The sequence below is a fragment of the Sparus aurata genome, chromosome 1 (genome assembly GCF_900880675.1).
Source record: "Sparus aurata chromosome 1, fSpaAur1.1, whole genome shotgun sequence".
NCBI lineage: Eukaryota > Metazoa > Chordata > Actinopteri > Spariformes > Sparidae > Sparus > Sparus aurata.
Window position 1 is genome coordinate 28,330,472 of NC_044187.1, and position 21,680 is coordinate 28,352,151.

General features: G+C 42.7%; 3 protein-coding genes and 1 long non-coding RNA gene across 4 annotated transcripts in view; 1 reads left to right on the forward strand and 3 right to left on the reverse strand.

Moving 5' to 3' along the window:
* LOC115586853 (zinc finger and SCAN domain-containing protein 12) overlaps positions 1-1,421 on the reverse strand; it is a 4,229-nt gene extending 2,808 nt beyond the window's left edge. The window contains exons 1-2 of the mRNA XM_030426261.1: positions 1,228-1,421; positions 135-1,087 (exon numbers count right to left, since the gene is read on the reverse strand). Coding sequence (XP_030282121.1) covers positions 135-660 — 526 coding nt within the window. The 5' untranslated portion in view covers positions 661-1,087; positions 1,228-1,421. The remainder of the gene's footprint in view (positions 1-134; positions 1,088-1,227) is intronic.
* Positions 1,422-7,504: 6,083 nt separating this feature from the next.
* pi4k2a (phosphatidylinositol 4-kinase type 2 alpha) lies at positions 7,505-14,664 on the reverse strand. The gene is made up of 9 exons (XM_030426274.1): positions 14,111-14,664; positions 11,730-11,930; positions 11,509-11,640; positions 10,549-10,702; positions 10,402-10,463; positions 10,210-10,309; positions 9,887-10,020; positions 9,693-9,752; positions 7,505-8,711 (listed from the first exon to the last, which is right to left on the reverse strand). Exons 1-9 carry the CDS (start codon positions 14,447-14,449, stop codon positions 8,550-8,552), a joined length of 1,344 nt encoding a protein of 447 aa, XP_030282134.1. The 5' UTR covers positions 14,450-14,664; the 3' UTR covers positions 7,505-8,549.
* A 2,003-nt stretch (positions 14,665-16,667) lies between these two features.
* pgam1b (phosphoglycerate mutase 1b) lies at positions 16,668-20,803 on the forward strand. Its single transcript, XM_030415743.1, has 4 exons — positions 16,668-17,056; positions 18,372-18,646; positions 18,743-18,923; positions 20,190-20,803. The coding sequence occupies exons 1-4, from the start codon at positions 16,918-16,920 to the stop codon at positions 20,357-20,359; spliced, it is 765 nt and encodes a 254-aa protein (XP_030271603.1). The 5' UTR covers positions 16,668-16,917; the 3' UTR covers positions 20,360-20,803.
* On the reverse strand, positions 17,490-18,463 carry LOC115580992 (uncharacterized). The gene is made up of 2 exons (XR_003983971.1): positions 18,336-18,463; positions 17,490-17,964 (listed from the first exon to the last, which is right to left on the reverse strand). It is a non-coding gene; the product is annotated as an uncharacterized LOC115580992 (long non-coding RNA).
* Positions 20,804-21,680: the final 877 nt, after the last annotated feature.

The window sequence follows — 21,680 nt, forward strand, 5'->3', positions numbered from 1 at the left end:
CACTTAAGCCATCCTGCCTGTTAATGACACATGAAGTACAATAACAAATTCAACTGTCACTACTAATCATGCAGCCTCTGTGGGAACCATTTGAGCCAAAGTCACAGATTGTAAAGACTGGATCATGGGCCTACCTATAGTCAAGGCATCACCGGCAACATCACATCCTTTATCTTTCTCCTGCTGTGAAGCAGCATCCCTGACAGGCTGCGTCTCCACATCCCCCCTCACATGGTCTGCCCAGCTGTGACCTGCAGGACTCGCCCCAACTCTCACCCCCCTGCGGCCGTGCACATTGTAGCGATTTGTGCTACTTTGGCTGCATGGCGGGTGCGGCGGGCGACCTCTCTGGTCTGCGGCTTCCAGGTTTTTAGGGGGAGGAGAGCAGCCGCCTCCTCCCTCCCTGCGCGCCGACTCCAGCAGAGCTTCAGCTCTCTGCAGTCTTTGTTTGAGAGACTCGTTCTCCCGTCGCATTTCTTCATGGACGTCTCCCGTTGCTAGACCGACGAGCTTCGTCACCTCCTGAACCGCGATCTCCACAGCCACTTCAAACGCTCCGTGTATCGCTGCGACCAGCTCCTCTTGCAGGGACGGCGCAGCCACAGCTCCGGCTGCCTTTGGCACAGACGGGCGCCCTTTGGCCCCATGCTGCGGCTTCATGGTGCATTCAAAAGGCACTTTAGCTCCGTGCAATGACTCGGTGATAGGAAAGGTACCTACAGAGAACACGACCCGTCATGGATGCCTCGTAAGCGACACTATTTATTTATGAGCGAAGAGGTTTCACTTCCGTTGACAGCTTCCGACCCCTGGTGGTGTAGAGATGGAACTGCACCAGGTAAAAAGAAATAGAATCTGACCAAGTGTAATAAAGAAAGTTTATTATGTGAACAAAAAAAAAAAAAAAAAAAACTTGAACGGGTTCAGATGGCGCTTTAAGAGCAGACACACTGGCTTTATCACGTGCAACCAATGCTCGAGGGCTCATCCATCATGAACGGCTTTTATAATCGTCCAAGTGGGCGAAGATCCATCCAGAAGGTCCGAGGACGGTCAGAGTCATCACAGTCAGCACGAACGCAGACTCCTGCAGGGCGCAGCAGGACATGCCGGTCAGATAGACTAACTTATTCAGAGAGAACTTATCGAAAGAAATGTAAAAAAGAGAGAAAAGGAAGACAATTTCGAGTTACCTCACTGAGCTAAACATAAAATGTGCAGACTCACCACCGGACCAACTTTATCTTTAGGTGGTTTGCTGTTGATGTAACCCGCCCGCTGCTGAGTCATGACACCTGTCCTGGGAGCCAGAGCCCGCCGAGCCCTCAGCAGTCCAGCAAAAACAGCACACATGTTTGGTCTTGGAAGAGAAGAGGTCAGGCTCAGAGTGTTGGACAAGAAATGACCTGGGGGCGGATCCACTGCGCTTTATAGGAGCTGTTTTCAAACACACCTGCTGATTGTTCTGGTTTAATGAGGCCGCCTTCAAGTGCTGTAGGAAAACCAAGAGCTCTGATGGGTTTAGTGTATGTGTGGCAGTTCTCATCAGCATTCATTTGACATAAACACTGACTTTCCAGTGAACCCTCATGTCACATACATACACTTAGTTGATCTTAACTTTCATTTTTGGATCGTATAAATAAGGAAGATGTTACTTTTTTTATGTTAAATTTAAATTTAAACCTCAGCTCATTTAATGTGTCTTTAATACACTGTGTATGTTACAGACAGCTAAAACTGTTGTACATATTATGAACCATTAATAATATGACGTTAATGAAAAAAATTCTCTCATCACACTGTCAAAACAGCATAAAGTCATTCATCCCATGTTATCAGCATATCATTTGTGTGGCCATGGATGAGTAATGTATTTATTTATTTATTTTTTATTAGTGTTTATCACTAGATACGTCAGTTTATTTGTATTTTTGCTCATAAGCCAAATACATACTATTTCCCTTTTGTCCTATAGGGAGCTTTGCCTCATAATGAAACGTAACCCTCATGCAACTAATAAAGACCATATTTAGTACAAAAAAAAATGTTGATGTCAAGAACTGTCATACAAGTACTACATATAAAGTGTATAGACAATAACTATTTTTTTCATGTTAACAAACTGGCAGTTAAAGGGTTAAAATCCTGAAAATTGATGAATGACTAATAATAAAATGTCCAGTGGTTGAAAGAGAAGGTTCTGTTCTCAAGCACAAGTAGGGGGACATTACTGAAATAATAATCAAACTACTGTAAAGTAAAACTACTGGCATTGAGATATCAGGTAAAAGTACAAAGTAATCTTCTCAAATGCTACTCAGAGTATTGGTCACTTTTTAACCGCTGACTCCAGACTCCTGTACTGTTCTGCTCAGTGGTCACGTTTGCCTCTCCAAACCAACAATATACCAACAAATATACCAGATCCTGCCTTTACAATTCTATATTTAATTCACATTTTCACATCCATTATTTGAAGTAAATATGTTTAGAAACTATATTCAGTCTCCAAGCTTCAGTCTTAATAGCCTACCTCAAAAACTTACCACCACAGATGGTAGATAAATATAGCCACCTGGTGGCCAATCATTATACAGCAAGATCCATTTGGTGGTTAAATGGCACCCAGACTGTGAGACAGTTGTTGAGTCCAGTTTTTAATTATATCTATAATAATTTCACTCATTAATCTCATGTATAAGCATTGACCGTGTTGGGAGTTACACAAAGACATGCAGTTCATTGATCATTGTCTGTCCGTGTCATGTGTCCAGTTACAGAGTTTAATTTACAGATGATCAGAGCAGACTGAAGTGTAAGAAACAGGAAGAACACATCAAACGGGTCTGCTCTAATAGGATGGCGTAATAATTCATTTTTTGCAACCTTCTTGATGTTTTTGAGTGAGTAGTTTGGCCAACCACAAGGCAGACATTGTGTACAGGGATAAAAGATAAAGAGGCGTCAAACTCTTGTGAGTAGACTACTGTATGAGAGCTGTAGGGTGGTGCTGTGTGTTCAGACTGTTGTACTTTCATGGTGTTCAAATGTGTGTCCACACTGCAACCTTTGGGCCGATAAAGTGAATCAATCAATCACACCTGATGCAAGAACCTGCAGTGCAGCGTGTGTGTGTGTGTGTGTTTGCATGTGTCTCCTCTCTCCATCAGACTACAGCTGACTACTGTTTGTTTGTCTGTTTGTTTGTTATGTCAGGGTTTTTGGTTTCAGGTAAGCACCTCCACACTGACGTCATCCATGGATTAGCCTACTCTCTGATTGTTTCCCCTGCAGCCTCCAGCGCCACTGACGTGCCGTGTCGGAAGTGGGTCGGCCGGGCATTAGTGAAGGTGGCTGTCTGGATCCTGGTTAGATAAACATATGATTAGCCTGTCTGTCCGTCTGTGGTGCATGATAAGGGTTTGTCTCATTTCAGCTACAGAAGCCCAGGTAAGCACTCTCAGAATATTCTCATTCTACCAGTGTTCAAAACAATGTTGAGGTATTTAGTGTAAACGCCTGTGTAAGTTGCTATAGTAGACGGCTGTGAACAGTTTTAGCCAGGATAGTGTTTATGGAATTAATGTAACCTAGACGTTCATGGAAAACAACATGAGAAACAGCTAAATCATCAGTTAAAACATGGTAAGCACAAGGTTTACTTGGACTAACAATTTAACACTCTTCTATTCTACATCCAGCTTGTCACTTATATGTATGTAGAGCTGTATGAGAGAGCAGCAATCTGACTTGTACTCATCCATTCACCTTGCATGTCAGTACTGTCTCCAGAATGTAAGGCTCTGGAGAAAGAAGTTGTGTTAACCAACTTGAAACAGAGCTTATGGGTTATTAGAAGGATATGCGTGGTAGAATTTATTGATAAAGGAGACTGGGACACTTAAAGTGCCGGCAGGTTTGGATGTGGGGATTATAGATTAATCACTCAACAGAAAATTAATCAGCATCTGCTTTGATTAGTCCTCTTTGAAGCCAAAATGTCAGAAATCTGCTGGCTTCAGCTTTTCAAATGTGAATATGTTCTATTTTTCTTTGTCTGCTGTGATATTTTTTGATCTTTGGACTATTGTTTGACCTAAAATAAAGTCCCCAGAATACTGTTTGAAGCTAGAAAGGTGGCAGGGGCCGCCAAATATAAACAAAGTAAAACAGTTTGAAATTGTGTTGTCCTTTAAGGTCAGTCTGTTTAAAAATCAGTCAATGAAGATCTTTTTCTTAAATAAGTCATCATTAATCTGAAGGTCCTTCTGCACAGATAAAGGACAAATAAATTATGGTAACCTCACCCCCTGTTGTCTTTTAGTTTGGAGGACGCCATGCCTTCAGCCGTGGTGATTGGTTTAGGCAGTTCCAAATAAATCGAGCTGGAGGGCTTTCAAGTCATTCATGTGTGGATATTCACAGATATATCAATCCACGATTATCCCAAAATGAAAATCCACCACGATCAGCAATAAGGTTTTTTATTGTCCCGTCACTTCTTCCTGCACAGAGCTATAAATAATGAGACAAGACTTTGCCACACAGGAAAGGGTGTCTGAGTTTCATAGGCTTTCTGGCTGCTGCCATGGAAATGTGTCTGCTGGCTGACCGCTCAAGCTTTTCTTGTAACTGTGATCTCTTTAGTTTGATCACTTTCCTCTCTCTGCAACCTTCTCAGGTCATTTTACTCTCTCATCAGCCCCTTTTACCTTCCCCTCCTGTCCTGATATCACTGCCTGTAAGCTTCCCACCTTCGCAACATGGCAGAGGCCCCAGCATCCGCCTCCTCCGAGGATGGTCTGTCTACGCTGTGGCAATTTTCCAATCGGCGTTGCAGGAAGTCAGGCTGCTCCAACATCTTTATGGGGGTCAACCTGCACCAGCTGCATAGGCTGTTCAGAACAGCGGGAGGCAGAGACGCTGAACATCGGGCGAAGCTGGTGTGGCAAGGGATGGATGCAGACAGGGAGGGAGCAGAGGTGGTGAAGGAGGAGGAAGGCGAAGAGATTGAGGGCGAGGCAGGCCTGGCCCAGGCCCTGGTGGGGCTCCGGGTCCGAGCGAGGAATAAGGCGGGCATCAGGGCCGAGGGACACAGAGAGCACAAGTGGCTCAAAGCATCAGGATATCTCAGGTAAGTGACAGAGGCCAGCAGAAAGTAAAGAAAGGATGTGAGAAGTGATGTGTAGATGAGGGGTTAAAGGGAAAAAACGGCAGGGCAGTTCTCTGTTGTCTCTTGTTTTTATTAATAATCTGCCTCGTGCCTTTTTTTGTTGCATAAACAATCAGTTGATCTTGTTGATGTTCAACATCCTGTCAAACATGAGTCCAGACTCTCTCTGAGTCTTGAAATGCAGCGTGTAAGTTGTCATGTGCCTAACAAACTCAGTATGACCTCACAAGACCGTGTCCTCCTCTCTCTGCATACCACCACACACACACACACACACACACACACACACACACACAAACCGTCATGCATTGCTTTCCACATTCCTCACTGAGAAGAAATTAGATTTGCAGGAGTGAATGAAGTCCCACATAATGGTAAAATGGTGGTGTGAGTTTACAGGGCGGAGTGGTACTAACAAAATGGCGCACTGTAAGAGCTTCTTGCCACTAGAGATTGCAATGTCCGTGGGTGGGCCTCCACTTCTGAACTATCTCAACAACTTTCGGATGGGTTGTCATGAAATTTTGGTGCAGACAATCGTGTCCCCCCTTAACAAGAACTCTGGTGATCCTTATGTCATCTCAGGTCAAACTTTTAATTTGTCCTCTACAAATAATTACAAAACTAATGACATTCCCATCCATCTTTCTACAATGTGTTTAGTGATTATTAGCAAGTGTTAGCATGCTGAAAAGATGGTAAACTTTTACACATTGTCCTCACTTAGAAACAGCATTTTAACATAAATGTTAGCACGTTGATGTTAGCATATAGCTTAAAGTGCCATTGCAAGTACGTTCAGCCTCACAGGTGCCAGCATGGGTGTAGCCTAGAGTTTTGTCTGATTTGTCTGATACTATGGTTTAAAAATGAACAGACTTCCATATACTTATATTTTTTATTTATTTTTTCCAATTCCTATTTTCAATTTTCTATATATTTACAATATATATATACCGGTGTGTGTAAAAATATATATATATATATATATATATATATATATATATATATATATATATATATATATATATATATATATATAGTACATTAGGATTAAATAGCTCAGCTAAACCTGTAACTGCTACTAATCTATCTTCCAGGATTGGGGAGCCATTATCAGACTACACTGTTGAGGATGAAGAGGACAACATAGAGCCCAGTCCGGCAGAATTTGTGCCAGCAACTGAGGAAGACATCCCAGAGCACCATAATCCTTTCAAACCCTCATCATGGAGGTTGGATGTGGCACGACAGGATTGTGCCAGACACTCTGAACGCTATCTTCACCGCATCCTCCACTAAAAATGGACTGGAGAACAACACACACTGGTCTGAGATTCTGTGCAGCTCAATAATGAAACACAGGATTGATTTTAAATAAGGTCATACTGTATCAACATCGTTAGAACCTTGTCCTAACATGCACTCTGTAGTTTGGCAAGTTGTCTCAGAGATTAATTCTTACAGTTACTCCATCTATAGGAAATTCAAATGTGTATCTGTTCTGAAGCAGACTTTTGCAGGAGGCAGACAGGAACAAGCCGCTGTGTGAGGCCTGAAATGAAATTTTGCATGTGCATGAGTGCAGTGCACTTTTTAAGTCACACCAGGTTAAAGGTTAGCTGGACAGTTATTTGTCGCACTCTCCAGATAACTCATGATATATTATCATGGTCAGTGGTGGAGGGTATGGTAATACAGCATTAAATGTTATTTTTTTAAGAACACTTTAAATGCGTTTTCTAGTCCAGGATGTTGTTGGTTTTTATGACTTCATTCTGAAATAAAAGTGCAAATGAAAATCCATCTCCTAATTTAAAAAATGTGCACTCATCAGGTTGGGCCAACAGACAATGGCATCATTGGTCGCCCTTGGCTGACAGTCAGCGACTCCTGAGCCCTGTACCATTCTATCACTGTACGTTGGGGTTGTCAGGGGTTTCCTCTGCCTTGTGAGTTCAGCAGGTCAGAGGGACAGTGGAAAACAGCAGCAGCTTCAGAGGTGTGCTAATGAGCAACTCCTGCTGTACACTAACACTGAGGTGACACACATTCTCAGAGAAACGAGTAGTAAATCCCACCTCTCGAAACAAAAGTGTTCTCATCCATCAAAATGTGGAATGTGTTCATCACTACAAGCAACTCTTTTCTCATTTAATCCACAGCTTTTATCGATCATTAGCTCAGGTTCGATCTTTCATTTAGGATTTAAACATTTCTAAAACCACCAGCTGTTACTATAGCAAGCAATCCATTGAGAGAATGAAAAAGAAATCCAGAGGTCTGGCTAACTTGTTCATATTTGTAAACTCACAAACACACAAGTCATCTGTATTAATGGATCTGTTTTAATTATAATCTATCATTAAATATTACATACAAATTATACAGTGCATTGTCACAATACATTTCATGTCAGTTCAGTACAGCAGGAAGCTACTTTGTTGTTTACAGAAATCAACATGGCCGAGACAAGCAGCAGGAGCTTGTGGACTGGATGTGCCCGACCCCTGCTTGCAGATGGGTCAATTTTGTCTTCTTCACCTACATTTATCTTATCAGCGAAAGAAGAAAAAACAGATGAGCCGGTCACAAGCTTAAGAAAACAGTTGTTTCTCTAACCAAGAGTGCCTCTGCTTTCCAACATCACACCAGATGACTTGCAGATGCTTATCTAAACTGTTAAGAGGAGCAGTGAGTAACTGTGAAACCAGTTCACATGGCTTGTGTTCACTGTGTAAAGACATACAAACCACTGAGAGCCCATTTTCTTTAACACTTCTCTTATTTGAGAAAAAAATGAAATGCTTATCTTCACTGTGGCACCACTTCTTTCACCCGCCCAGGACTTCTGACTGCATGGGAGTGATTATATGGGTGAATATTAAAAGGCAGAAAGGTATGAAGAAAAGAAAAGAAAAAAACATGGAATGCAACACCTCAAAAAACAAAATATACGAGGCTTTTGACTGGCACGCATGTGTGCGAGCAAACATAACGTGCACCCAGCAGTCCAAAAGAAAAGTCTGACATCTCACTGAAGTCTCTCTCTCTCTCAGGAAGTTTCAGAACCTCACAAATTAGGTGTTAATTCTGCATCGACATCCACACAAGGCATGGAGGCAGTCAAGGGAAGCCATGTTATGAAATTCTTCCCCTTTTGGCCTCATCTCTCGACCCGCTCACTCACTCTTTGTAATGAAAATATCCTTAAGGAGAGGAGGGGAGGGTGATGATCATTTCCAATTACAGGACCGACTCTGGTGCACTCAGATTCCGCCTCCAACTTCCGTCTGCACATCGACACTCCGCACACTCCTTTCCTCGCTCGGGCTTCCTGCTGTTCCTCCTCGTCCTCTTCGCTGTGTCGTCCCTACCACCAGGTGAAGAAGGGTCGTCTGCTCTGGAAACTCTGTGTGTAGGACTCACTGTTGGCTCTCTGAGGTGCTCTGGCTGTTTCGACGATTACTGGGGGCATCTGGACCAACTGCAGGGGTGTTTTACCATCCTTTAGGGCTTGGCACAGGTTCAGGATCTTGGGATAAAAAAGGAGAAAAGAAAAAATGTGTGAAAACGAAAAAATACCTGCATGTCAAACTGCTTAAAAAGAAGTGACAGAAACTACATGTCTTCGTAGTTAGTAAAAGTTTCAGATTTTTAGATAGATAGATAGATAGATAGATAGATAGATAGATAGATAGATAGATAGATAGATAGATAGATAGATAGATAGATAGAATTACTTTAATGATCCCAGACTGGGAAATTATTTTGTTACAGCAGTTTTGCAAATGTGTCCAGAGCAAAGATGGTTTTAAAGATGTGGGCGTTGCCACTGTGACGTTCTACACTGACATCATTCATTGATTTTTGGACTACTGTGTGAAGGGACCATATTTGGACATGGGGGAGAATCCGGGGAGGAGAGAGGAGTGGATCTTACTAGAATCCGGACACTACTGGCAACCTGACTCCTCCTGACTGCCGGCTACACCTAGCAAAGTCACTGCTAACACTAAGGCCATTCATTTACACTTCAAATTGGTCAACCTCAGTTAAACTGATCTTTTATAAGGCTTAATAAAATGGCTACCTTTACATTAACATATGGGTAAACAACACCTCCCCAGCAGATGGTTAAAAAAGGTAACCAGCCTGGCAATTACAAGGTGGCCAATCCCTAAAGCATACCCTGCTATATCATTTGTTTTAATCTTAATAAGACCATAACTTACATAATGAAAATCATGCTGTACTGAAGAAGACTTCAAACTAGCAACTGAGACCTTCAACTCATTAGGAAACTGCTTACTGCCGCAACAAATCGGTTGAGAAGAAGAGTCATTTTCTCATAAGCCTATACACAATTGGACTCCTTCTGCAACCAGTGGAGTCGCCTCCTGCGGGCAACTGGAAGGAATGCAAGTTTGGGGAATTCCCATATGGGTTTCACTTCACAGACCCGGGGGCATCCACTTCTTTTAAACAGTTTTTGTTCAGAGAAGTGAACACTCACCTGTCCCCTCATTACAGCTACTTGTTTGTGAAACTGTCCTCTGTCGAAACCAGGGTCTTTCTGTGGGACACAGGAGACAATACACACATATTATACGTGATCATTACAGCCACAGAACTGAGTCGACCTCCACATGATTACCACCAATTCTTCACAAAAATGCTGCTAAATACTTCATTTGTTTCCCGCCATACCTTGAATAATTCATATAGGTCCTCTTCAAGGTCTTTGATGAAATTTGGGTCGGAGAGTTTGGGCAGGACCAGCTCTCTTATCTCCTGGGAGAAAGGTACTTTGGCTTGGGAAAGCCATGCCCAGTAGAACGGGTCTGGTGATTGGACAACAGGAGTGTGTCTTAATGAGTATTTACAAAACATTTAAAGGAGGCAGGAGGTTAACAATAAAATGATGGAATAGCAAATCTATCTTAGTATTTTTTTCAGAAAAAAATCAGTGAACTTGGAGTTCGAATGGGACGCAGTGACTGGTTAAAGACAATGTCAGTGTAGGTGCTTACAGGCTCTCCATGAGTCAGGGTGTTTGAGGGGGAAGGCGAGGCCGTTGTCTATAGCTGCCAGCTTGATGATGGGGTCCTTTACTACCACCCAGTCTGTGTCCTACAGAGATAAAGATACAGGTATAAAAATAAAGTCATATTGAGCCATTGGAATCAACATTTTTTTAAAAACCAGCTTCCGTGTTTCCTCACCCTATTCCCAACAGTGTCCATGGGACAGTCATACTTCAGCAACCAGTTGTCATTTCCCCTGTCTGTAAGAAGAAAATAATACTCAAATTAAAACATTCTAATATAAGCAGAGTTGCACAGTTTGTGTTGAGTGGGGCGAAGACATGCCTGTGTTCCTGATGATGTAATCGAGGACTACAAGCCGCTCAAACTGCAGCTGGAGCTGACGGTTGGTGTTTTCAGGCAAAGGCTCTGCTTCAAACCTCCGCAGCCAGAAATCTGCATCCTTGTACCCATCAACAAAGAGCTGGAAGGAACCGACCTGGTGGATGAGCAACAGATCATTGTCGTTATGCTGGACGCAGTACAAGATTTTTCTAGGGATGTTTGGGACCTTTTTGATTTACATTGTGATGCGGTTGTCCTTAATGCACTGAACTGGAGTAAAAACCCTTTGACACATAAATATTTGGTCTCTTTGTTGTCAAGTGATGGATTTTCTTGATTGAAAGCACCAGTAAAGCTAATAAATGGACCTTGTGATGAGCTTTTTTAAAAGTGTTGTATAAAAAGGTGTTATTAATAACATTCAGCCACTATTCCATCTACCCCCTTCCATTACATTCACCAACAACACCGCTGTTGTTCAATCATCAGCCCCCTCAAGTGGTTGCCAGTTTGTTGCACTAGCCACCGTTGCTATTGCTAACTAACGTTAACGTTGCTTCTGCTAGCTAGCACACTTTTTGTTGCTAATGCTAGCTTACAGTAGGGCAGCGCTCGGAGCTCATACTTTGGAACTCTTTTTACGTTTTTTTCCACAAACTGGCAACAACCAAGATTGTTGACACCTAACGAAACCATGATTCCATGTGATACCAACGGCGATATACTATTGGCTGACCAAACCTTTTTTGAAGCTGGAACCAACTGTCAGAATTAATAAAAATAAAGATAAGATCAAATAAAAAAAACGACTCTTAATATCCTGCATCTTTCATTTCAAGACTTTTCAGGTGAATGATCCTTCAACAGTCCCTTGATGAATTGTGTCCATTTGCTCAATGTGACAAAGAAATTCAACATTGAATGCGATCACCTGTGCAATACAACAATTCATCACAATACCTTTGGCGGAAGTCCAATCCTGTGGAAGCGCTGGCCCACTTTAGGAACCTTCTCCAGGGCTAACCTCTTTCCTCGAGACTTCACTCTGTCTATGGCACTGTAGTTGAAGGTTTCACTCGCAAGGTACACCACCTAGAGTGCAGAAGATTGATTAAGAGAGGATGTATTTGCCAAATGGTTTGCTCGTGCATTTGTACTCTTGGAGGCAGCAGTGTCTGTACCTTCGTCCTGGGAACGATGTTGAGCTCCAGTTTCTGATCGACCAGGCTGGCCCCGGCCTCCGAGAGGTAACCCTGGTTCAGGACCAAACAGTCGCGGCCAAAGCAGCAGGGACAACACAGCTTCTGGAGCCACTTGGTCCACTTGGGGTTTAGCTGGCCATAGGGCTCTTCATTCTTAGGTTTGAACACGCCAATGATTTTCTGTAGAGGGTGGGAGAGTGGGGACAAGTAAGACGGAGAATCAGGATACAGAGAGAGCAGGCAGAGCGATTTAGAATCCAAAGGGAGCTAGGAAAGGAAAGATTAGGGATGGAGAGGACAGTGCAATCTTATCATTTGTAAACATACAGATCATGAGAAGGGACAGTGGAGAGGTGGATTGTGTTGCAGGAGTGGTTTGAAACGGCACTTTAACTGTGAAAATATGTCACTATTGACGTGAAGTTGCAGTTGTCTGTACAAAGTGAACATCAAACAGTCTTACAGCCTACAGTCGCAAAAGATTGGTGTGGTCGGTCGCTTTTAAGTTGTATATAAAAAATCACATGTCGCATTACGCTAGTATGACACACACACACACACACACACACACACACACACACACACACACACACACACCATGGATTACAACATGGAACTTGGTCATCGAAAAGAATTATATCCTAACAGGGAGCAAGCACATGACTACTAAGCACATTGGTGACTGACTCAAGAAACCAGAGAAGTGGGTGTGTGTTTGTGTCAGTGGCGGTGGTAGAGGGGTGGTCCTTAGAGAAAATGCTCACACACTCAGCTTAGAATACTTATTTCTGTTTTGTAAGCCTTAAGCCAGTAGTTAAAGTGGCACACAAAAGGCCTGTTTTATCTTGTCTTGAACAAAATGAACATGTGAAATCTGAGAGCTACAAAGCCCACAGACACACTTCCTTTTTTTTTTTTAACATGGACTGAACACAACACTTTAGATAAGAGCACAGTGGGAGGACGGCGTCTGTGAGTTGCTCAAGACATTTACCAGTCGACTCCGGCAGCGCTGATCAAAGTTTACCGTCATTAATCTGGCATGATTAGAGAGTCTGGGGATGTGGTTGAGGCTCATGAATTGCAAGAAAGCACCGTCAAGCTTTGTAGCACCGTGCTGCAGCATATCTGACGTGTTTGCTCAGCATCTCCTGTTTGGTTATAAATTTAGGACTTTGGCTAATACTGGGTGACAATCATCTTATCAGTGGCTGTGTTGTTGTTGACATCATTGTGACAGCTGTTCAGAGATGGACATTCACTCACAGATTACATGCCAACAGCACAGCCGCAGTCACACAGATTATAAAAGCGTTTTGGAGGGGAGCTGAACAGCTGGATCGAGATTTTTTAGATCTAAATGCCTTGTTTATAAAAAATAACTCTCGCTGAAAATTGTTCTGTCATATATTGAATACAGGAACAAGCTGACAAGGGTCAGCACCATTAAAAGGGGCACGGTTTTAATGTTTATATTATTAAACAATCATTTATTTCTCCATAACTGAATAAACAAGATGTTGAAAAGAGGTTCCCCAGAACATATTTTGAAGCTAGAAACAGTGGCAGGGTCTGCCAAATACAAAACAAAGTTGACCAGCATGAAACTTTGTTGTCCTTTAAAGTCAGTTTGTTTATTCAGTTTATGCTGTCGTGGAAACAAAGAGTGTTTGTTTATTTGGGCATGACAGTCAGTCAGTTATAATCTGTCTCTTCTGATTAAAATCTCATCCCTAAAACTACATAGTGCACCTTTAAACTAATCAGAAAACCACAGAGCCAGTTGGGTGACAGGGGTGAGGAGGGGGACTGTTTTCATCACCGAGAAAACAGTTAACACCTAACTCCGATCGGTGCCACAAGATGAGTTTGGGAAACAAAGAATGTTTAAGAGAAGGTGTAATTTATCAAACCTGCAAATGGTTTCCTTACTTTTTAGAGATGTTATTGAAATGTCCTTCCCTTTTTTGACTGTATTGTATTTCATTACTTGTGGGACTCATACTGTCCATGTTAATGTTGTGTTTCTGTGTCTCTGTGTGTGTTTCTATTAACTGCCAGACGGACCAAAACATATTTAACCTCAGTGTTCAATAAAGTTATCGTTATATTCTTTTAGATTCCAAGAACAGGTTGTTTATTAGTTTAGACTGGAGTTGGTTCATGTTGTGTTTACATGCCTGACAGCTTATTTGCTAAGTCATCACAGGCTAGTTAGAAGAGGCCTTTCCTAGAATCGACCAACACAATATCAGACCAGTCCTGCAGTCACTGCACCGCACTTCAGATTTCACAGATCAGTCATGAGACAGCAAAGGGGCCGTTAGCATTGCACTTTAGTTAGCAGTTTCTCTTCTTACCCCCTGTGAGTCTTTGACAAAATAGCTTCCACTAGATCCTTGGTAGATCCTCTCCGGGTAGATCCCCTCCTCTATGGCTCGCTCGGCCTTTCGGATGATCTCTCTGAACTCGGGATCCTCCGGAAACTCGTTCCTGTGGGGCTCCCGCGGTGAATTTCCACGGTCCCGGTCCAGCAACGGCTGTCTCTCCCGGCTGCGCCCCGGACTGCCTGCCGAGATGCGCACCACCGAGCCCGGTGTGCTTCCAAAGGCGCCCCGGGGGCTAGTGGGCTCTGTGGGACAGTAGCTGAACTCACCGGAGTCACGGAGCGGAGAGACAAGCGGACTCGTCTCGTCCATGGTAACGGAGGTGGACGAAGAGTTCTTTTAACTCCTGGAGAGAGTGAGGAAAGAGATATGAAGACGAAATAGAAGAGGGAGAGAAAGTGGGACGGTTGTTTTGTTGGCTAGTACTGACGCTGGCTAACAAGGAAACACAGAAAAAAAGAGAAAAGTCAGATGACCGTTAGCTTCCGGGAAGAGGCGGGACCTGTTGAGTGTTTTCATCGTACACCACTCAGCGGTCAGATCTACCTGTCAACAACCTAAACTCAAGCGCTGATTGGACACAATCGTTCCTCCCACTGAACACACGTGACACCATAGTTAACCCAATCAATTAACTGTATATAAAAGTGCTATTATGGGAGCAGGGTGCAGTCTCACAGTCTGAAGCTCCACAGATTCTGCTGGTCTGATAGGATGAGCCGAACTAACTTCAGATTGAAAAAATAAAAACAACAAAAAAAAAACATGTCCACAACCTACATAAAAAGTTTTTTTAATTTATTTTTAATAAAAGAAATCAGCAAATGATAAGACTGATGGATGACAGAATGACTTTATTTGACAAGATTCAGTTGACCAATATGCTGGACATAAGTACATGATTTCTTCTGCTAGATTTTCTTATTACTTTTTACTCAATTTTGACTGTGGTCAGTCCTCCACAAATATCACGTTTATTTTACTTTTATTCCTGAGCCCCCAGGACAATTTAATCATATCTTTAATATCAGCCTTTCATTTTGGATATCAGTACATTTGTAACCCTTACCTAAGTGTCTTCAATCCAGTGTTTTAGGACTGTCAGGGTAACATATGCCACAGACGACAAGACTGTCTTTATTTAAACCACAGAGGTGTAGAAATTCTATCAATCCGACTTCAATTTAATATAATCTTTGCAAAAGAAGCGTGATAATGCTGTGCTTGCAGCCACATAACATTCAGACTACACTTTGAGTACATAGTTGTTGAGAAGCAAAGCTAATGCATGTGTGATCCACACAGCACAAGCGTAGGTGCCGTTCTGCCCGCATGGCTGCTGTGGTGACTAGTTCTGACTAAATCTTGTTAATATAGATTTTTTTTTCTCCTGTTCCCATTAATGACTGTAGACTCTCGTCTCCTTACGCTCGTTTTTCTCCTACAAATGATGAGCGGCAAACTCCACCTTCTCCCCTACCTACTGGAAGGTCAAAAGGTCAGGGATGGGGATATCTGAAGCTCTCTGAGTTAATTTTCATGATCAGGCAACACTATAGCGCAGTAGATTCTGGTTTGAATGAATGTTAAAGTATACTGTAACCTCAAGACTGCCACACCCCAGGATGACCATTTTCTACTCTGAAAAGTCCAATGAGTCATAGAGTCTGTGTCTGTCATCCAAGTCCATGAGGTCCGCATGAGCCAAATGCAAAATTAAAGCTAGTCCTTCTGGTCTCTGACAATGAAAGTATGTAAGAATTTAGTCAAATATATCAAATTAAAACAAATCAATGTCTATATATTGTGTTACAGAGATAGGGGCCAGCTAGCCCCATTTGTAATGAGTTTGAGTTGGACAGATGGCCTATCTTACATGTTGCACTTTTGATGTTAAATGACACCACATTTAAATATATTCCTGTGAAATGTTAATAGTGTTTCTCTATGTGCAGTAGGCCTAATAATAAACGTAATATTTGTAACAACCCCCACTCTTTCTTTACTAGTGAATGTGCTCCATGTTCAAAGTTAAAGTGCAACACTTGTGGTATACTGAGCCAATGTGTTCCCACTTGTGGCCTCCATCAGGGTGATGACCTAGTCTATTAATAAAGTTGTTCTGTATATTAACAATGGCACTGGAGTTCTGACTTCTCTTCTCCATGCTCCTTGGAAGCAGATGAAGTTTTACCAGAAACCTCAACTCTGCTCCTACACTGTCAGATGTACACTGCACCACCTGTGACAGCATCTACTTTTATGAGATCAGGTGACGGAAGTAAAAAGGTGAATAATACACATGTTTGGACACTTTGAGACGTTTGTGGAAACATGTAGCGACTTGACTGCAATTCAAAGCTGCGCATATTCATATTTCTCTCCACTTACTATAGTGTTCATTCATTACTTGGTTGATTTCCTCATATGATGCTCTGGCTCCAGCCTGCAGGCCGCACTGCCGGGCGTGTGGACGTGCCGCTGTGCGCATCCTCCTGCCTCCCTCCTCCTCCGGCGCACACAGCTCGCCTTCTGATTGGTGGAAACCAGCAGGAAGAGGGCTCGAGTCGTGAGATCTGTCAAGTTCGGGCACGCCAGCCAACTCTACAAAACCTACGGCTGCCATACACCGTCCTTCCTCATTACCAAAAATACTGCGCCCGCGTCTTTGGGGGTTCGGTGAATTCAGGATACATTTGCGGTCGTTGCTGCCGCATTTGAGGAAGAGTCACTCGCTCCGAACACTCCGGAAATACAGAGCAGAGGGCATTGGTGTGAGGATGGCTGCGTACAAGCTGGTCCTGATCCGCCATGGAGAGAGCTGCTGGAACCAGGAGAACCGCTTCTGCGGCTGGTTCGACGCGGACCTGAGCGAGACCGGCGAGCAGGAGGCGAGGAGAGGAGGACAGGCGCTGAAAGGTACCAGATAAAGTCACACAGGGCCTCATCAGGCTTTCTCTCACGGTCATCGGATTAAGCCGTGGCGAGCTTATGCAACGCTGCCGGATGGGGAAACAGGTAGTCGGCTCTCTGCGACACAAGACAAGTCAGCAGCATGGGAGAGACAGGGCAGACTCGGTGACCGTTTGACTCAGTGGTCCTGTTGATATTAAGAAAAACTGGAGTGAATTTAGACATCTGTCAGAGTCTCTGCCGGACACGTTGTCCCCTGAGCCCATGGTCCCAGTGAAGACAGTCTGAGGCCCTTGGTGTCATACATCCTGCTCTATTTGTCCTTTTGATACATGATTTATTTGTATATTGAATCAAAGCCAATTTAACAGGAGCGATGCCCTCCACTGATAGAGGTGTCCATGATTATTTTATTGGAATGAAAGCAAGAAAAAAAACAAAGAAACATGTTTTTATATCTCACAGCTCCAATACTCAGACACAATCATCTGTATGTAATGTCGCAAACAAAAAGGGATCCAACGCATTCAGCCGCAGCCTTACAAACACAATCGGCAGATGACCTGCATCTGAGGAACAACACGATTATGGCAAAACCTGTGACCACATTCAGATCTGAGGAATGATGGAGCATGAGGTCGGCCTGCTGAGCAGTTATGCCTCTGTTGTCAGTGGAGAGATTACTGCTGTTTGCTGAGGGAAATGCTGTAATTTACTGCGCTTGATTTTGTGGGGTTTGTGGAGGGAAGAGGCACGGGCAGTTTCAGCAATCCTGACGCGTTTCTTTCTGTCAGGCACACGCTCCTGTTGGTTTTGTGTGACCCAGAAATCCTCTGCGGGCCCATCCTGCAGAGCCCACAGTCTGCCAGAGTCCCGTGATGTAGTGCTGCCTCTGACTAAGCAAAAGCGTCTGCCTAATGTTGGGAGAGAGGCAATAAACGAAGCAGATGGTGGAATATAGTTTAGATGATACATTTTCCTCTCTGTAGCAAACAATTCAAAGAAATCCATAGTCAGAATTGTATTATTTCAAATATTAATGAGAATAAAAAATCTGTTCTCAGAGGAAAATAAGGTCCCAAGAACACTGTTTGATGCTAGAAAGGTGGCAGGGTCCGCCAAATATAAATAAAGTAAAAGAGTATGAAATTGTGTTGTCCTTTCAGATCAGTTTGTTCATTTAGTTTGTTTATTAATAAAAAAAAAACATCATTGAAGATCTTTCTCTCCTGATTAAAATTTCTTCCCCCAAACTACATACTGCAGCTTTAACATTCGCACTTACCATCTTTTTCATGTTCCTGTCTCCGCTTTACCTCAGATGCTGGCTATGAATTTGATATTTGCTACACCTCGGTCCTTAAGAGGGCCATCCGCACCCTGTGGTTTGTTCTGGACGGCATCGACCAGATGTGGCTGCCCGTTCACCGGACCTGGCGCCTCAATGAGCGCCACTATGGTGGCCTGACTGGGCTGAATAAGGCCGAAACAGCAGCTAAACACGGAGAGGCCCAGGTCAAGATCTGGAGGCGCTCTTTTGACACTCCTCCCCCGCCCATGGATGAGGGGCATGACTTCTATCAGACCATCAGCAAGGTGACGCCACAGAAGAACAACAAAGCATTGTGTTTTTTTTTCGTTTACAAATGCAGACATCTTCATAGACAACATTAACTTGTTCTTCCTTTGTAGGATCGCCGTTATGCTGACCTGACCGACGACCAGCTACCCAGCTGTGAGAGTCTGAAGGATACCATCGCCAGAGCGCTGCCCTTCTGGGAGGAGGAGATCGTCCCAAAGATCAAAGAGGGGAAAAGGGTGCTGATCGCCGCCCATGGCAACAGTCTCCGGGGCATCGTCAAGCATCTTGAGGGTGAGCAATGGAGTGGAGACTTCAGGGTGTTAAGCAGGGCTTCCTGCTTCAAGGTGTGTCTTACACCTATGGCACATGCACATGTGGTGCTGGCAAGGTTTGGCCCTACTTTGGAACAGGTCCAACACCAGCACTGCTCGGAGAAACGGCACTGGATTTGGCATGCTAACCAGCAGGGCTTCACTCATCCATTCTAATAATACCACTCTGAGCTGATGTCTAGCTGCCCTGCTAACTGAGCTAACTAGCTGATGACAGTTACAGTTGGCAATAATTAGCATTCACTGCTTTTGATATATTATATTTATTGATTATTCAAAATTGAATCAAGGGGTTCACTGTGTGTAATTAAACATTATCTGATGGTTCTTTAATGAAATCACAATCTGAATTGATTACAGATGTTGAATTTACATAATCAGTTTTGACATAGGTCAACTGGAGGCTGAAGTATTTTCATTGAATCTTTCTTGTCGCTGTCTGTGGGACTAGTAGTTGATTTATCTCAACAGTTTCTCTAGCAATACACCATAGTTTTGAATCTACTAAAGCCTCAACTGAGAACCTTTGTGCCCATCCAACAGCTGATCAGGTATCATCAGCTGAAAAAAATGTCCACAGCCCAATAAACAACTGCCTCCCCCTGTGTCTCTAGGCATAATGTTAGGTGAAATGTGTTAGAATTTGACTAGAATTATCGACATGATATGAAGAAATTATAGTTTTGATTTTATGTCATAGACGTCTATGTATGAAGCATGCTCACCAGCTAGCCCGGGCCCTGAAAACCTCTTTCTCTGAGCAGTCTAAAGGTCCTGTGTCAGCGGTGTAAACACTAACGCTCTGGCTAGCTTCTCAGCTAACTGAGCTAGTAGTTAGCAGCACTTAGCTACTGTGTTGATATGCTGACCCTATATGCTAGAGGTATGAGTTCAACATGTGGCCAGTTTTTGGCTCTTGCACCTTTAATCTTCTGTGTAATGAAACTTAGGTCAATGGGTTTAGTGTTTAGATAACTTGGATAACTATTGTCCAGACCAAGTTCTCCATGTCAGGGTATTTAAATGAAATATTTGTCTGTCTTTATTGTATTGTATTGTTCTGCCATTCAAACCAGAATATGTACTGCAGACTTCCTTCCTACAAATATTGCTTGACTTATATCTGAGCATTTGGGAAGAGTTTTATGTGTACAAGAAATCTTTGCCATCATACTGATCCATGCAAATGCATTAAAAGCTCTGCATGTCTGTGACTGTTTCCCAGGTATGTCAGAGGAGGCCATCATGGAGCTGAACCTGCCCACTGGTATCCCCATTGTGTACGAGCTGGACAAGAACCTGAAGCCTGTAGGATCCATGCAGTTCTTGGGAGATGAGGAGACCGTCAAGAAGGCCATGGAAGCTGTTGCTGCTCAGGGCAAAGTCAAGAAATAGACCTCTGGAATCGGCTAGAGTACAGATCAATCATGTGCTGTTCGGTTGTCAAGTTATTACAAGGTCATCTACTGTTACTGTCATCACCAGTGACGCACACACAGACACACACGTGCACTTTATTTCGATGGTAACCAGCTTTCACACAAACATACAATCAAGAGCTTGATTTGATTGGTCTTTACTTTGTGACATAGAGTTATGCAATGACCAAAATGCAAAATTAGGGACCAGCGAGTAGGAGCAAACATACAGTAGACTAACCCAGCAGCGTCAATCCAAGTATTCCTTATTATTTTCGATCCATGTAGGTGAAGCTCAGAGGGAACAGTATAACCTGTAAAGTAACACTGGCTGTTTAAAGAGCAAGTTGATGTGCTCTGCACTGCTGATTTTTGTTTGCTGTGGCATTGTGAGAAAAATAATAAATGTTATGAACCATTATGTGATGTGATATGTGATATCTTTTATTAGCGTCTGAAGTCTTTCTCCAGCATAACTGTCTCATACTGGCTGAAAAATAGTAGTAAATATATTTGTTTAAAAGGCAGCATGCCCTTCATCCATAACATAAGACATGTATTATATGGGGGATGTCATAGTGATACTGCAGGGAATTAGAAAATGTATTATAAAAACAAAAGTGCCATGAGTTCACTGTAAAGTCCCTAGATGACAGAGATTGTAAGAATATTATCGTCTACACCAGACAACAGACTCCAATCTCCTGAGCTGCTCTTTTATATGGCTTGATCTAGAAATGTTAATGCTAATCAAAGACAGAAATGTACATGTCATAATGTACTAAAAAATACGTTATCTCACCACTATTAAAAATTCCAATACCACAATAATAGGCGAAACCTGCCCCCAAACAGCATCCTTTTCAATGATTAGAAATGTATGTTATAATTATTTTCATCATAAGTTGTTGAAGTGGTAGAAAGTAATGTACATGTATGAACTTTTAAATTATGTGTGGATGTTTCTTATATGTGGCCATGAGGAACAGCATTGCATAACAAGCTCACGTGGGCCTATTTGGAGTCTTAGCAATTCCCTAAAAAAGAATAAATCCAAGTAAGTAATTAGATGCAGAAATAGACTATAAAAAGGAATGAATAAGAAAAAGAATAAATTAATCTAGATGTTTTAAGACAAATAACTATGAACACATCCAATAGAATGAGAACTTTCATTTATTTTCACTTTGGTTAATGAATTTATTTCTGTATATATTTGTATATTTTGAAAATGTCTATTTATTTATGCCTGCTAGGCTCTGGCTACGCTGCCACATTGGTCATGCTAGCCTTCAGCC

Coding starts and splice junctions, on each gene's coding strand:
- pgam1b (XM_030415743.1), top strand. CDS start 16,918: ATGGCTGCGTACAAGCTGGTCCTGATCCGCCATGGAGAGAGCTGCTGG. Junction 18,647..18,742: donor TCTATCAGACCATCAGCAAG/GTGACGCCACAG, acceptor CTTCCTTTGTAG/GATCGCCGTTATGCTGACCT. Junction 18,924..20,189: donor CATCGTCAAGCATCTTGAGG/GTGAGCAATGGA, acceptor ACTGTTTCCCAG/GTATGTCAGAGGAGGCCATC.
- pi4k2a (XM_030426274.1), bottom strand. CDS start 14,449: ATGGACGAGACGAGTCCGCTTGTCTCTCCGCTCCGTGACTCCGGTGAG. Junction 11,641..11,729: donor ACATCGTTCCCAGGACGAAG/GTACAGACACTG, acceptor TCTGCACTCTAG/GTGGTGTACCTTGCGAGTGA. Junction 8,712..9,692: donor TAGCTGTAATGAGGGGACAG/GTGAGTGTTCAC, acceptor TTTTATCCCAAG/ATCCTGAACCTGTGCCAAGC.